The 17,300-nt window shown below is 31.8% G+C and overlaps 2 protein-coding genes across 2 annotated transcripts; both read right to left on the bottom strand.

The window, feature by feature from the left end:
- Window positions 1-3,828: 3,828 nt before the first annotated feature.
- On the bottom strand, window positions 3,829-4,863 carry LOC148208753 (uncharacterized). Its single transcript, XM_088119175.1, has one exon. The coding sequence runs from the start codon at window positions 4,861-4,863 to the stop codon at window positions 3,829-3,831; it is 1,035 nt and encodes a 344-aa protein (XP_087975301.1).
- A 6,797-nt stretch (window positions 4,864-11,660) lies between these two features.
- On the bottom strand, window positions 11,661-15,820 carry LOC111020412 (putative sodium/metabolite cotransporter BASS5, chloroplastic). Its single transcript, XM_022297079.2, has 8 exons — window positions 15,583-15,820; window positions 15,394-15,491; window positions 13,612-13,742; window positions 13,318-13,511; window positions 12,982-13,234; window positions 12,646-12,899; window positions 12,440-12,522; window positions 11,661-11,917 (listed from the first exon to the last, which is right to left on the bottom strand). Exons 1-8 carry the CDS (start codon window positions 15,752-15,754, stop codon window positions 11,834-11,836), a joined length of 1,269 nt encoding a protein of 422 aa, XP_022152771.1. The 5' UTR covers window positions 15,755-15,820; the 3' UTR covers window positions 11,661-11,833.
- Window positions 15,821-17,300: the final 1,480 nt, after the last annotated feature.

Here is a 17,300-nt window from a genome sequence, read left to right as displayed (position 1 = left end):
AAATGCTACCTGAACAAGTATTAGAGTCTTTATTTTGAGTGGTGTAAAATTTAGGTGAAGAAATACATTCTATATACTGCAGTTTTGTTTTTTTGGAGTCCATATTATCATAGAAGAATTTAGGAAGGTTGAGAAATGATTTGTAATTGCTCAATCAAAGTTAATTTGAGCATGATGCTATGTAATGACTTATATAGAAAATGTTTACATGAATGAAAGGAAAGTAATTACATAAGGATACGTGTGAATAAAAGGAAATAACTAATAAATGCTGATTGATACACAATTGGAAAATATCATCACAGCAGCCAAAAATACAGCAGTAAATATTCCTCCATAATTAACAACAACTACGTGGTGGTTGTGAGCTGTAGATCAGAAACTTGTGATTGATAGCAATGGAGTTATTTGGATTCCTTAACATCCCCCCTCAAACGAGAGGGTGAGTTGACTACATCGAGTTTGGCTCGAAGATTTGAGAACTTAGTTTTAGATAGTGCTTTAGTGAGGCAGTCGGCTATTTGATCGACATAAGGTACATAACGAACGTCAAGCTTTTTGGCTAGAACCTTATGACGAACAAAGTGAACATCCAATTCGATGTGCTTGCTTCGTTAATGGAAGACTGGATTTGCTGCTAATGATAATGCACTAATGTTGTCACACCATACAATAGATGTACTGACTGTACGGACATGTAATTCATGTAAGAGGGACTCAATCCATGATATTTCAGTTGCTACAAGAGCTAATGATCGATATTCGACTTATGTGCTAGACCTGGCAACAACATGTTGTTTTCTAGACGTCCAAGAGACAAGAAACCCTCCAAGAAATACACAATAGGCGGCTATGGACTTTCAATCATCAAGACAACATGCGCAATCTGCATCATAGTATGCCACTAAATTAATTTTTGATGATGGTGCAATATGCAAAGCATGAAACATAGTACCTTTTAAGTATCTAAGAGCTCATTTTGTCGCTTGCCAACGAACCGTGGTTGGCGGCTGTAAGAACTGACTCAATTTATTGATGATAAAAGATATCTCTTGTCTGGTGTTTGTGAGATATTGGAGTGCACCAATTAAACTCCTATATTCTGTGGGATTGTCCATAGGAACACCATCTACTTTGGAGAGAATTTTGCCAACGGCAGCAGGGGTGGGGCATGGCTTGAGGTGCTGGAAATTCATTATGTGAGGGAGATTAGAGATGTACTTGGTTTGACTCGAGTAAAGTCCATAGCTATCCCTGTAAACTTCAATTCCAAGGAAATAAGACAAATTTCCAATATCTTTCAAAGCAAATTGATGATTTAGTTCACATATAAACTTTTGAATAATGTTAACATTGTTTCCGGTGACAACAATGTCATCAACATATATTAAGAGAAATAGTGAAGTACCACCGGATTTGAAAAAGAATAGGGATGAATCTGCCTTAGAATTTTGAAAGCCCCATCCATTTAAGACCCCCTTAGCTTATCAAACCAAGCCCGAGGAGCTTGCTTCAATCTATACAAGGCTTTGTTTAATTTGCAAACATATTGGGGACAAGTCGAGTCAATAAAGCCATCGAGTTGAGCCATGTAGACTAATTCTTCCAGGTTAAGGCATTGTTGATGTCAAGTTGCCTGATACACCAATTTAATGAAATAGCAATACTTAGAATAATTCAAATAGTAGAGGACTTTACCACTGGACTAAACGTTTCTTGAAAGTCAATTCCAGGAGTTTGGTGAAAGCCTTTGACAACTGATCTTGCCTTGTGACGGGATGCTCCCATCAGAATTGTATTTTAACTGAAAAAACTCACTTGCATCCGACCAAGTTGCGAGATTTGTTAGGAGGAACAAGATTCCATGTCGAATTGCGGTGCAATGCTTGTATTTCATCAAGCATAGCTTGTTTCCATTCTTTGACTGTCAATGCATCTTTAACCGATAAAGGTTCGGTAAATGCGGAGCACGTAGTGACATTAGAGGAGGAAGCCAAATAATTTTTTATTTTTGGTTTAAAAATTCCACTTTTAGACCTTGTTTGCATTGGGTGGGAGGGAGGTTTAATGATAGATTCATGTTGGCTAATAGGTTTTGATGGAGAATTTTGAACTTGATCATCAATGGGGTTGTCATTTGATAGTCCAATGGCTTCAACATCAATGCAAACTATACCATTTCCACAACTTGATAGTCTAAGATCTTCAACATTAGTGCAAGTTATACCATTTCCACAATCATTAGTAGCGGCAGTAGAATTAACAACCAAATTTTCTTGTTGACTTACAGACTTTGAGGGAGAACTTTGTTCTGCAGGAGTTGCTAAGTTTGTGACTGTACCAACTGGATTGGGGTGACTTGTTTGACTCATTTTGTGGGAGTAAAGTATGATTTGTGGATGATAGATTTTTAGGACTGACTAAATGACTTGGGGAATTCATCCAAGTGATAATTGTTTCACAAGGGTTCTCATTTGGAGAGATTGTTTTGAAGAAGCCAGTTTGAAAGGGAAAATCGGACTCATTGAAGATAGCACTCCTAGAAATATACAATCTTCCACTTGAACTCAAACATTTGTAGTCTTTATGAATGTCACTATAACCTAAGAACACACATTTGGTTGAGTGAAATTGAAATTTGTGAGTTTGGTATAGTCTTAGGCAAGGAAAACATGCACACCCAATGACTTTAAAGAAGTTGTAGTCTGGTGCAATTTTGTAGGCTTTTTCCCAAGGTGAGATGTTATTTAGGATGGGAGTGGGAAGTCAATTTATGATGTAGGTGGTTGAATAGAAAGCGTCTCACCAATATTGTAAGGGCATGGATGCTTGAGCAAGGAGTTTTAAACTCATTTCCACTATGTGCCTATGTTTTCTCTCTACAATCTCATTTTGTTGACTGATGTGAGGGCATGGATGTCTAAATTCAACTCCAATTTCTTTAAGATATGGAACAAAGGTTCGAAACTCCCCTCCCCAATTAGTTTGAAGGGTTTTGATCTTTCTTTCAAACTTGTTTTTATCAATTTGTGCTATTGTTTGAAAGCTATCAATACATCAGATTTGTGTTTAAGAGGAAAAATAGAAGTTAGGCGATTGAAATCATTTACAAAGCTAATGTAAAATCTGTAGCCTGTGGTGGATGGAGTTGGTGATGGTCCCCAAAAATCACAATGTATGAGTTCAAGTGTAATGTATGAGATTGTGACTTCTTGAAGGGTAGTATATGTGATTTGCCATATTGACATGCATCACAAAAATTTCTGTTTTCATTGAAAGAAAATTTTGGATCACAAGACTTTGACACGAGATTCAAAACTTTATCAGATAAATGGCCTAATCTTTGATGCCAAAGATTGCTCAAAGATGTGAATTTTTTGACAGCATTGACATTAGGACTCAATAGGACAAAATTATTTGAACGAGAATTTAACTGACTTGGACGAAAATTGACAGCTTTATTGAAGCAAAAAAATGTGCTCTAGGATTTGGAAGATCCAGCTGATAGAGCCCTTCACTAAGCCTCCCCTCCAGTATAGTTCTCCCGGATTGCTTGTCCTTAACACAACAACAATTTGAGTCAAAAACAACAATTACATGATTGTCTGCAGTCAATTGGGAGATACTTAGAAGATTTCTTTTGATGTGTGGAATCAACAACATATTTTTCAAGTTTAAACTCAAGTTATTTTAAGACTTTGATTTAACAGTAGTAGATCCAACATGAGTAATTGGTAACTTAGAACCATTACCATTGTACTCATCTTTTTGTCCAATGTAGGTGGTGTGGTGTGGTTGGTTGCCCCACCATCCATAAGCCAATTTTGGTCATTCACAACATTTGGGGTTGCCATAAAAGCTCCAGGAGCCTTGTTGTTTTGTTTGTGGTGTGTTTCCCATGTAATTTTCATCAAGTCTATGGTAGCAAATTGCAACAGAGTGCCTAAATTTTCCACAAACCTGGCAAGTTGGTTTGGAGTTTCCTCTTTGGTATGTGTTCTGTCCTCCTCTGCCTCCTCTGCCACGGTTGTTTCCTCTTTGATTTCTTCCTTGTCCGCGATTTTGATTTTGGTAGTGAGACCTTCCTCTTAGATTAAAGCTCCTATTTGAGGCATAGTTGACTGATGCATTTGTGACATCAATGATGTTGGTTACAACATTAAGATGAATGAGTGTGTTTTCAAAAGCTAGCAATGTGGCATGCATTTCTTGCCAGGTCATATTTTCTTTTCCATTGATTTGGCAAGCTATTGGTAAATATTCTGCATCAAGACCCATGAGAACATTAGTGATGAGAGAATTTTCACTTACCGGTTCGCCTGCTAGAGCAAGACTGTGAGCAAGCTGCTTCATTGTTGAAAGATATTCGCTCATTTTCAACTGATTTTTCCTCGTCATTTGAAGGTTTCTTTTCAGTTGGGTGATTCGGACCTTGTTTGTTGCTCCATAGAGATCTTCTAGTGCTTTCCATACATCTCTAAACGTGTGTAGATTGAGGATGTCACAAGCCACAGATGGAGTCATGGATCCATACAACCAGGCTAGGAGCGATTGATCTGTGGTAGACCATGAATCAAACGCAGGATTTGCAATGAGTGTGGTGGCATTTGCACCGGTACCTTGAATCATTTCTGGAGGTTGAGCAATTGTTCCCATAATGTAGCCATCAAGCTTCTGTCCAAGGAGAGCAGCAGTAATCATGGATTTCCAGAGAAGATAATTCTTTTCATCCAACTTGACTGCCAATACTGTACTAAGTGGGTTGCTAAAGGGATTTGATGATATGGTGTTGTTAGTTGCAGTGGCGATTGGCATTACATTTAGGGTATTAAGATTTGAGGAGGAAGAACCTTCGGTGTCCATGGTGGCGTGAGCCTTGATGCTCTGATATCAAGAGAAGAATTTAGGAAGGTTGAGAAATGATTTGTAATTGCTCAGTCAAAGTTAATTTGAGCATGATGCTATGTATTGACTTATATAGAAAATATTTACATGAATGAAAGGAAAGTAATTACATAAGGCTACGTGTGAATAAAAGGAAATAACCAATAAATGTTGATTGATACACAATTGGAAAATATCATCACAGCAGCAAAAAATACAGTAATAAATATTCCTCCATAATTGACAGCAACTATGTGGTGGTTGTGAGCTGTAGATCAGAAACTTGCGATTGATAGCAATAGAATTATTTGGATTCCTTAACATTATCAAATAATCAAATATGATTTGAGTGTGTAAAATTTAGGTGTGAATTTGATACTCATTTGTATGTATGCGGATATAATAGATATCTACAAATAAGTACCAATAGTCAAATATATTTTATATTTATCATATAGGTTTATCTTGTAGTTGTATTTGATTGCGTTTGCTAGATTAATGTTATAAGGAGTAATTTATAATAATGAAGCATGTGCTAGACTTCAATAATTGAAGATTATATGCGGAGTATTTTATATCTATAAATAAGTACCAAATTTGTAGTTAATTGGGGTGTATATTATATCTATAAATTAGTACCTATTGGTTTCGAATTGGTTTCGTCTACTGCCGCAAATAGCTTATACTAGTATTAGGTTTTACTCGGTATTGAAGTTTAAATGCAACTAACCTCTGACTTTGTACATATTTGAGCATCCTGCTCTTGCATATAGAATTTCGTGGATATAGGGATTGAAGCAAACCATAATGGGTGGCTCATTAATTTAAATGGACTAGGATTAGAGAGGATGTGTTCAAACCCCATGATGATCACCTACGTTAGAAATTAGTTGATGGTTTTGTTCTAGTAAATGCTCATTTAGCAATCAAATACAAAGAATTCATTCACAATTCAAGATTCTATTTATATACTAATATTGAAGTTTTAAGCCCGATATTTTGATCCCAAAATTTGATATGTGCCATTGGGCTTCAAAATAATTAAAATTACTCTGTGAGGTTTAGAAGAAAGGATCTCATTTGTGTGGTTGGACTATGAACAAAATTAAAATTTTAAATAGGGTAACAATATATTAAAAAAAAATAACCCCATAAAATATTAGGCAGGAATAAATCTATCTATATTTATACTATATTAAAATGGAGCATGCTGGAAAAATATTTTTTTTTACTATTACAACACTTATCAATTTTTAAATTATTAAGCATATCATCTCTTATTTTTAATAACTTCAATTAATAAAATAAATAAAAGTTATGTTTATTTACTCCTAAGAATTAATGATTTTACTTAAATTGAAATTAATGGAATTCAAAAGACATTAGAATCTCAAAAGTTTTTTCAACTTATATCTATCATCTACCATGAAAAGTTATGTTTATTTACTTCTAACAATTTATGATTTTACTTTACTTGAAATTAATGGAATTCAAAAGGTATTGGAATCTTAAAAGATTTTCAACTTATATTCATCATCTACATGTACATATATGAGTTCCTCCCTTCTTCCTCCTACCATAATTTAACTATCTTCCTTAGTTTGGTTCTTTTCATTTATTGATCAATTCTTTTAAATTTTATACATATAGATTTAGTAGTATCATATTGCACAATGACGTGGTACACATTGAGTGCCTTTATTTATAAGAGTTGAAAGATAATGTTGTTTATAAGTAGAAGTCATTAAATCTTACCATTTGATCTCAAACATCAATCAAATGTATAGATAATATCTAAGAGATAGAGGTATTGAATCATTCTGATAAATGTTATAAATTATTTTACCATTAGTATTGTTATTATTTTCTCTTATTTATACAAAAAAAAAAATTATCTCTTACTAACATGAGGCAATAATGTTATTATTTGTATTTTTTTGGATTTTATTTAAAGAAAATATCATATTTTTAGTAATGGTTAAATTACAAGTAGCTGAAAAGATGATATTTTAATATGCATTATACCCACTTATCAAATTTTAAATTACTACCCATGCAGTATCTTATTTTTAATAACTTTAATTAATAAAAAAGGAAAGTTATGCATATGAAAAGTTAGGTTTATTTACCCCTAATAATTTATTATTTTACTTTAATTGAAATTAATGGAATTCAAAAGGTATTGGAATCTCAAAAGATTTTCAGTACATATATGAGTTCCTCCCTTCTTCCTCCTACCATAATTTAGCTATCTTCGTTCTTTTTCATTTATTGATCAATTGTTTTAAATTTTATGCTTATAGATTTAGTAGTGTCATATTGTATGATAGTATAGCACATTGAGTATCTCTATTTATAAGAATTGCAAGATAACGTTGTTTATATGTAAAAGTCATTGAATCTTATAATTTGATCTCAAACATCAATCAAAGGTGGGCAATACTTGAGAAATCCAAGTATTTAATCATTCCATAAATGTTATAAATTATTTTACAATTAGTATTGTTATTATTTTATTCAGAAAAAAAAAGTTATCTCCCACTAACATTAAACAATGATGCTATTATTTTTTTTTTTTGCATTTTATTTAAAGAAAATAGCATATTTTTAGTAATTGTTAAATTAAAAGTAACTAAAAAATGATATTTTAATATGCATAGGAATATTTTGTTTAGAAATATTATGTACACCGACTTAGAAATTTGTTAAATTAAAACTCTTTTATGTATATTTCTATCAATTATTTATCATAACTCCTTAAAATGAATATAACAAATTAAGAGTCGATTAAAATAAATATTATATAATTATTAGAATATAATAATTTTTTATTATAGTAATTATTATATTTATTAATTAAATACACAAATATAATACGTAAATTAACTTATAAATATAAAATTATGAGTATCTATTGTTTTAAATAAAAATGGATAAGTTCCCAATGCTAAAAATTAGGGAAAAAAATCAATCCTATTTTTATTAAGTAAAATATAATGCTTGGAAAATCAATTTTTAATAAATTAAATTTTAAATGCACCAAATAAATGTATATAATTTTTAAAGGGAAAAGTTCTGCTTAATTATGAAAAGTTCATTTTTTATATTAATATTATTTTTTCTAGAATATTTGTTTTGGTTTTGAAATTTCTTAGCTCAATGTAAAATTTTTATACTTTTTTTCTAGAATATAAAGTAGATTTTTCTTCCAACATCATTTCACCAGCCATATAATTCTATGAATTTATAAATATTTTTAAAAAAATTTTACTTTTGATATATTTTTTATATTTTATTAATTTTTTTAATTAGTGAAAAATTAAATTAAAAAATTTTATGTGCATAAGAATCTTTTATATCGTTTTTTGTATGTGATCGTAGATGGGAAGGATCAAGAGAGTACTCATACATGATCCACGAAAAATAACCACAATCTTGACCATTCTCATAATGAAAATGTTTCATAGTACCCAATATGGTCTTGTCTTAAGAGTGAGTGGAAGAAAATATTTTAGTGGGTGATGTTTCAGCACTCCAAGTGGCAACAGTTGGGGCAATAACTTTTCCTAATAAAGTACTTATGGTTTAGGCCCGGCCGGAGAATTTAGCATAACCTAAGCACCCTCATCATCTACCTCGTCTCGATAATATGCATTAAATAAGATAAAGTCATTTACACTTATAATATAAGCTAATTTTTTTTTAAATATAGAATATTCTATCTACTCAAGTTGAATGCTGATGCGATCTCAAAGTATTCAAATCAACTGCCACGCATAAGTAGGTGTCAAAAAGAATATTACCACACAGAAAGAGGTCTCGTCTCATGTCATTCACGTTTGTGATTTGGATGATCTTCCGTAGGAACTTTTTTATCACCCTCAACATTCTTTAACCAATTTCAAAGAACATAAGAATCTTTTATATCGTTTTTTGTATCTAATAGTAGATTGGAAGGATCAAGAGAGTACTCATACATAATCCACGAAAATTGACCACAATCTTGACCCTTCTCATAATGAAAATCTTTCATAGTACCCAGTATGGTACTATGGTCTAAGAGTGACTGGAAGAAAATATTTTAGTGGGCGATGTTTCAGCACTCCAAGTGGCAACATTTGGGGCACTAACTTTTCCTAATAACGTGAGTACTTATGGTTTAGGCCCGTCCTAAGAAGTTAGCATAACCTAAGCACCTTCATCATCTACCTCGTCTCGATAATATTCATTAAATAAGATAAAGTCATTTACACTTATCATATAAGCTAAACTTTTTTTTAAATATAGAATATTCTATCTGCTCAAGTTGAATGCTGATGTGATGTCAAAGTATTCCAATCAACTGCAAAATTATAAATATGTGAAAATTATAGATAAAAATATAAAAACATGAAAAATTATGAATAAATATGAAAACTACAAAAGTTACAAAAGATAATGTTAATAACAAATAAACTCGTATCATCTATAAAAGATACTCCTCAATACCATTTATTCTCAAAACTATAATATTTTTGTATATTGGTAGATTCCACATCTTCACGTCAATCTAGTTATCTCCTTTTTTCATCAGTAAACACTACATTATTGTCTTAAAAAAAAAAATATTATAACATCTATATAAGAAAGTTAGATGACTGCTCCAATATCATTGATTATCAAAACCATAATCTTTTTATATATTTGCAGGTTCCATGTCGTTGTTGGAGATAATCAATTTGACTCCATTTGTGTTGTACCATAAGAAAAAGTTAAAATTTTATTTATGGTTATTATTAATGAAAAATAATTCACATATTTCAACCTTGAACATAAAAGTCCATTATTTAAATAAAAAATAAATTCACATTTTTCAACCTTAACCATAAAAGTGGAAATAACTAATTGACTAAGTAGCTTGAATGTTGCGCTAACTTCGACATTCACGAGATGAGTGAGGGAGAGTGTTAGGAATATACATGAAAATTTTAAGCTTAAATTATAAGCTTGGTCGATCAAACTTTCAATTTTGATACCTAATAAAGCCTTGAATTTTAAAAAGTGTCCAACACATCCAAAACTTACAATTTTGTGTCTATATCTTTAATCGTTCAATTTTGTATCTAATAAGTTTGATCTATTATTAGATACTTTTTAAATATCTAGTAGATATAAAATTTAAAACAAAATTAGACATAAAATTGAAATTTAACTAACACGCGCAAAAGTTTATGAACCAAAATTTTTAATCAAGATTAAATACCTTACACTATCAACTTAAGCTTCTGTGTTTGATGGTAGCTGACTATTATTTTCAGTTTTTACTTATTCTTCTTTTTTTTTTCTTTTTTTTTCATAAAAATAACTCCCTCTCTTAAGGATTAAGTTAGAGCGAGAGCGAGGGATATCCAAATGCAAGAGAGATATGAGCTACAATATAATATATACCAACAATACAATGCAGAGAGATATGAGCTAGCAAAGATCCGAGCGATAGTAAAGATAAAAGCAGCGACTGATATAAGCATGGAGAGATATGAAAGTAACAAGAGAGATACAAGTAAAGAACAGTAAAAACGTGAGAGGAGGAGGGTCAACCATTTCAAGTTGGGAAAAAAAATTGGATTCAAGATTTTGATTTTGTGATGAGAAAAAAAAATGAAAAAGAAAAAACAGAGAAAGAAAAACATGAAAGAGAGAAAAATTATTAAAATTAAATATTTCGATTTTGGGAGCAGAGGAAAAAAAAGGAAAGAAATAAGACAATGAGAGAGAGAGAGATAAATTATTAAAATCCAAGATTTTGATTTTGAGAGGAAAAAAAAATTGAACTCAAAGATTTTGATTATGAGAGGAGAGAAAATGAAAGAAAATTATTAAACTCAAGATTCTAAATTTGAGGGGAGAAACGAAAAGGAAAAAAATTGAAAAGAAAAAGATGTGAAGAACAATGTGAGAGAGAAAGAGAAAGGAGGAGCAAAATGTAATTTGAAATAGGGGACATAAGTAAAAAGTTTGAAAAAGTTTTTCGAAAAGCAAACAATTTCTTAAGCATTTACGAGTCTTATTAATTCTACTTACCACCGCTAAAAAATTCACAACTATTTATTATATTCTCTCTCTTTATATATTCATTCCTGCCATCATTAAACTTTTGACAAATTGTTGAAGAAATTGTTATTAGTAGTCAACCTAAAGATAGGTGTTAGATCGGTTGACATTTAAGTATGGTTTAAAATTAAAATTACAAGGAAATTTTTTTTTTATTAGTAGTCAACATAAAGATATGTGTTAGATGGGTTGACATTTAAGTATGGTTCAAAATTAAAATTACAGGAAAAAAAATTACTTCTAATTTTATCAAATTCCACCTTTTTTAAGTATTAATCTGTCTAAACTTCCTTTAGCTTTACCTCACCTGGGGTTTTCATTTGAATTGTTGTTAAAATATATATATCAAATCCATTCAATATGAATTATAAAATATATATTCGAATAAAATGGATAGAATTTCAAAAGAAAAAATTATATTTTAGCTTTTTTAAAAAAAGAAAAAAATACAAGCTTTAGCATAGTTATCCATAGTCATTGATCAAGCTTAATTACTTATTAAAATTAGTGGGTGAACTAACAAAAATTCCATTGATAATAAAAATTACTAACACTTGTCAAAAGTGTAGGATCCAATTTAATTCTAAAAGTTTGAAGTTGATTTTCCTTTTTTCTTCCTTGTTACTCAAATGTTGAGGGGTAGAAGGAGCGACTAAAGATTCATATCCTACGAAAAGAAAAGAGGGTTACAAGTAAATTTTTGCGAGCATATAATTCAACTCATTAAAGTTTTAATAACCTTCTTAAAGATGGTAAGTTCGATTCCCGCTACTTATTCAAACAAAAAAGATAACAAAAGAAAAGGTAGAGCCTCCAACTCAACAACACCTGTACAATAAATATAAATCAACCAACTTTGTCAACTCTGTTTGATCAAATTCTTCTCTTTTCTCTTGTTCCATATCATAACCAGAGAGAATCCCATCAAGGACATCATCACAGTCTGAAAATTATCAAAAGGGGAAAAGAACGAACAAAGTTTTGTTAAATTTTTCATTGTGATGGGAATGATGCAAATAAACTGGAATATGGTACAATTGTGACAAGCATTATAAAAAATTTTGGGACAATCTGATCAAATCTTATATTGGTCCTAAATTTTCATTCTCCGTCTATATTTATCTATAAACTTTCAAACATTTCATTTTAGTTCTTGAACTTTGCCTAAAAAAAATCAAGTACAAATCATTTTAGTTATTGTTATTAAGTTTCTTAATAACAGCCGTGTTATCATTAAATGATTAATAATATAGAATCAATTAGTTTTTTATCCAAGTTCAAAAACTAAAATAGGAGAATTAAAATGGACTATTTGAATGTTTAGGGACCAAGTAGAATCTAAACCTATCTTTTATAATGGCCTTGATTTGGATTAAATCATCACAATTTGCTATATGTAGAGTGTAGACAGACATCACATCACATTTCAACATTACAGGTTTAAAGAACAGAGAAAATAACTCACTGAGATTGCAGGGGGCACGCCAACAAGTGGATCCTGGAAAAACCTGTTTGCTAGAGCAAGGGCAAGGAGACTACTTTGCATTCCTACAGAAAAAAAAGGGAAAGTTTATCAACTCGTTATTTTTTTAATGAGAAACCGAGCTTTTATTTGAGCAAAATGAAACATTGTATTCTTTTGGATATTCAACTTCTGAAAAATGGTCAAACCTGTTTCAAAGGATAGCGTTCTCTGCAGTGCTCTCACATTAGGCACCCGATGGAACACAAGACCAGTCAATGCATAACCAACTACGAATGCAGATAAATGAAACGCTACAATGAGCAGTAATATGGCAAATCCAAAAGGGGAAATGACAGAGTTGATGTTAATAGCAAGCGGAGCTCCAACACAACAAGCTGTCACCAATACCGAAAGCGGAGGCAAAAAGGGCCGAATTGCATCACAAATCCGAGGAAAGAACCTGGGAGCATAAACATATAAGATAATGTCAACCACTCATCAGATGACATTCTGAATATAATTATCAAAAAAAGTTTCATCACCGATTGAGAAGCAAGCCTGCAGCAATTGGCGCAACTACAATCTGTGTAATACTAGAAATCATCCCTTTAACATCAACTGGAAGTCTCTTCCCAATGAGCAATAAAGATAAAAATGGTGTGACAAAAACAGCGGTAGCAGTGGATAACGATGTCATAACAACGCTCAAGGGAGCGAGGCATGGATCAGTTAAAAAGGTGGCATAACTTGAGAGTTGCGCCCCACTAACACAAGAGACCAACATAATCCCGGCACCTGATGGATTTATTGACAAGATCAAGGTTAGATTTCTCCGAAGTCCAAACAGTTTGATATAGGTTGAGTAAGCTAACTCCCACCTATGGCAGTGGGAAGACCAAAAAGGGTCACTGTGATCGTCCCAAACAGATAACCAAGAAGCGGCTTCACAAAAAATTGGCCCACATAACCAGCAAAAATGGCTGCTGGTTGCTTGAATGCTTCAAGGAAATCGTTTTCACTGGAATTTACCCCAACTGCAAACATCAAAAACCCTAATGCAGGTGCATAGTACCTGTAAATGAACTGACATATATTCAGAAGATAGTCAATCTTTCAGCAAAGACAAAGCAATGTATTTGTCAACCAAGCTCACTTTAACTAATCTTTATCACCTGCTAGTAAACCATGCAAAAGACGGCGGAAAGATAAGGGCAATTAGTGTGCTGGCAAGAACCACATGAGGCAGGAGAGAATTTGATTGTTTCAGAATCTCCACAATTGTAGATTTCTTTTGCTCAAGCATCTAATGAAAAGGAAAATTAGTTCCCACAGCTACGTTAGAGAGACTTCATGTCGACATTTGTTACTATTTAAATAACTTTGAAATCAGCCCATACTGAATTAGGATAGACTAATAAAAATGGACAATTTTAGTATAAAAGATTATGCATGTCTAATTTTTATTTTTGTGGTGAAAATAAAGTTATGTTATACTCTAAGATAATGGCAATCTTTAGTTTCACGAATTAAGCGCCCATCTAACAAAGATTTTGTTTTTAATTTTTAGTTTATAAAAATTATGCTTGTTTTACCAACGATTCTTTTGTTTGCTAATTTTACTTCAAAGAAAATGTTTCAAATCCAGGCCAGATTTCAAAAACTAAAAAACTTAGTTTTCAAAAATGTTGCATAAATTTCAAACAATTTTTTGAAAATGAAAAACTTGATCTCATTTGATAGCCTAGTTCAAAGAGTATCCAGCTGATGCATTAATTAATTATTAATGTAATCAATAATGTACTAACTTTTTAGTCTAAATTATCATGTAGGAGTTAGATGAGAAAGTCACTCAACTATAGTTGGTATAGCTTGAGCTGGAGAATCTTTTGTTCAACCACCTCTGAATTAGTCTATTTTAATATGGCTAAATGTCTGAAATAGCTAGGGTGCACCTCGACTAATCTCATGAGACAACTATCTGACCCCATGCAATTTGGTTGCCAAAAAAACTCAAGGATTTCTAATATCCTAGGTTGTTAGCTACCATGACGTTTGAACTCATTCCTTCTAAGTCATTTATTTTTTCATTGGTCTCAATAACCAACGGAACAACTCATGGTGACTAACCCTCTCAAAAATTTCAACAAGGGAATATACATTTGAAGTAGTTTGATGATTTACAAAAGCTGAGTTTCTACTTTCTTCCCAGGGAGAGTTAAATTAACTTTCTCACTTCTAAAACTGCTGGAGCTAACCCAATTACCCAGGGAGAGAAGAGAACTATAGATCTTCATCCTACGTTTTACAAATTCCACTTCCTGTTGTAATACCAATCTTGTTTTCAACACTTCCCCGCAGACATTCTTTCTGTGAGACCCATAATACCAAGAAAGAGGAAAGAAAATGCTTATTTCTGACTTCCAGTTGTTTTATCCATTATTTTAAAATGCTTTAAGGCAACATGGGACCATGAAGACCGAGCACCAGAGAGCCTATTTTTTAATTATTCCTTCAAGAGATTACTAAAAAAATTTATCTGGATTCTTTCATCTTCCTTTTCTCCCACACTTCTTGTCAAGATACTAAACTTCGATGATTTAAAAAAATGAAAAATAAAAAATAAAAAGATGTTGTTCTAACTCCTGCTGCAACCTTCCTTTAAAAATCCAAAAAAGGCAAAAACAGACCCCCGTATCTTTTCCTAAATAGCACTTTCCAGTACAATTGTTTATCTATGGCGAGTTAAATATCTGTCACAACCGAAGCACTTTCGAGTTTTCTCAAATGTCTTTAGTGCCACGATTTAGAAATTAGAATTCAATCAACCTTACACATTGCTCGGAACACTTCGTATGAATCTCCTTTCATCTCAATTACCATGATAATGTAATAAGCATAACGAATTAGTACTGAGTACTGATGATAAAGATATTTCTACTTAACAAAAACATCACCTGAGACGAACTGTTCGAAGAATCTTGATCCAGCCCCGAAGATTCAGAACATTTATCCGGTACGCATCTAGTACCGATCGAGAATCTGGAGCTCCAGTCTGCAGAAACTCAATCAATCGGCTTAATAAACACGCAAGCACATGAAATTAAGAACACAAGTAGAATGAAATCAATTTCTGCGAAACTCACGCCAAGTGCTCGAACAACGAACAGAAACTCCATTAATCCGCGGCGGCAATCGCTGAGACGGCTTCAAAATCGAATGATGGCGAGGAGAAATACGCGATGTGAACTCCAATTGAGAGCGATGGAGACGCTGAATCTGCAAGTTCTTCCCAGAAATACTAGAACTCAAATTCATTCTCTCTCTCTCACAGAATTTTAGCAGTGAAGAGAGAGGGAGGGGTTAGAGCTGGGAAGATGACAATCGAGTGAGTTGACAAATTTATTGTATTGAAATCAGTTTTTTTTTTCTTTTTTCAGTTACAAACTTACAATACAAATGAATTCTTTTAAATGGACTTTAATGGAATTGATTTCTTAATAAATGATCGTTAAAATACTATTTTTATTTTCGATCTCTTTGCTCTCAAAACGTTCATTTTGGTCGTGTACTCTCAACGTTGATTCGTTTTAGTCTCTCTACTTTCAAAATGTTCTGTTTGGTTCTACACTTTTAAAAAGCGACCATTTTGGTTCATATTTTCAAGTTTTTGACACAAATTCTATACATAATAGAAACTTATTAATATTAACTCATTGTTACATTTCAAGAAATATATTGAGTATAGTATCGTGTTAAATTGAGATAAAAAAATGAGATTAGAAATAAAATTAAAAGACAGGTTCTTTTTAAAAGTAAAATGACCAAAGCGAGTATTTAAAATACAACTAAAATTAACCAAAGTTCAAAGTATAGAGACTAAAACGAATATTTTAAAAATACATGAATTAAAATGAATCATAATTGAAAGTATAGAGACCATAATGAACATTTTGAAAATTAAGAGACAAAAATAAATACTTTGAAAGTTAGAGGATCAAAATGAACTCAAGATAAAAATACATAACTAAAATATTATTTTAAATATAAATAATTTTCTTGTTGGGTCAATAAACTAAATATAGATTAAATATTACCAAAACGAGCATAGCTTAGCGATAATTGACATATATCTCCAACAATAAGGTTGTGAGTATAAAAGGGACACTTCACCCTATGTATCAGGTATGCAAGAGAACGATTTATTATAGTTTGAGCTCACTCTAACTTGGTCGTCAGAGTTTTTGTTTTCCTGTGCAGGTTCAACTGTCACGTGAGGTCGCACCACGACAGCTCACTCCAGTTAGCTCGTAACTGACCTGTGGAGCTCGATGGAAATCTGCATCAACAAATTATTATGTTTAATTTCAATTGTTTGATAAAAGATTTTCAAAAGTGGTTTTATCTAAAAAAAATTGTTATAATTATTTTTAAAAGGTTATAAAAATCGAATTTTATTTCAATATAATAATAAAATAAAATAAGATATAAGAAACGTATAACTGAAAATTTAAAGTTTTGTTGGTGAAGGCGACAAATTTTTAAGTTTTTGTTAGAGAAGGCAACAAATTTTTAGAGCCGTTAGATCTCTTTTTCTTTCTTGCTTTTTTTCTTTTGACTATATAAAAATCTCAAAAGTGGCTATGAATAAGATTTTGCATGTTGAAGTCAGGGTTCAAAATGTCGTTTGACATGTCGATCTTCTTTTTTTTTCCTCTTCTTCTTTTAAGGTTATTTTATTTTCATCTTAGTCTGTTAAGTGAAACATTCGCATTTTAATACTGTATAAAGTATAACGAATAAGATTTGAAATTTGCTTTATTGATAGTTTCTAATCCAATCTAGTCTTTAGTTACACAATTAA

The sequence above is a fragment of the Momordica charantia genome (assembly GCF_013281855.1).
Source record: "Momordica charantia cultivar OHB3-1 chromosome 10 unlocalized genomic scaffold, Mcharantia_2.0 BLBB01000010.1, whole genome shotgun sequence".
NCBI lineage: Eukaryota > Viridiplantae > Streptophyta > Magnoliopsida > Cucurbitales > Cucurbitaceae > Momordica > Momordica charantia.
The sequence above is the reverse complement of the archived record's forward strand: the minus strand, read 5'-3'. Positions and strand labels throughout refer to the sequence as shown.

What these genes read in the sequence shown, in the direction of transcription:
- LOC148208753 (XM_088119175.1), bottom strand. Translation starts at nt 4,863, where the DNA reads ATGGACACCGAAGGTTCTTCCTCCTCAAATCTTAATACCCTAAATGTA.
- LOC111020412 (XM_022297079.2), bottom strand. Translation starts at nt 15,754, where the DNA reads ATGAATTTGAGTTCTAGTATTTCTGGGAAGAACTTGCAGATTCAGCGT. An exon ending in AACGCTATCCTTTGAAACAG is followed by an intron (nt 12,523 to 12,645) that starts GTTTGACCATTT and finishes TTTTTTCTGTAG; the next exon opens with GAATGCAAAGTAGTCTCCTT. An exon ending in GCGTGCCCCCTGCAATCTCA is followed by an intron (nt 11,918 to 12,439) that starts GTGAGTTATTTT and finishes GATAATTTTCAG; the next exon opens with ACTGTGATGATGTCCTTGAT.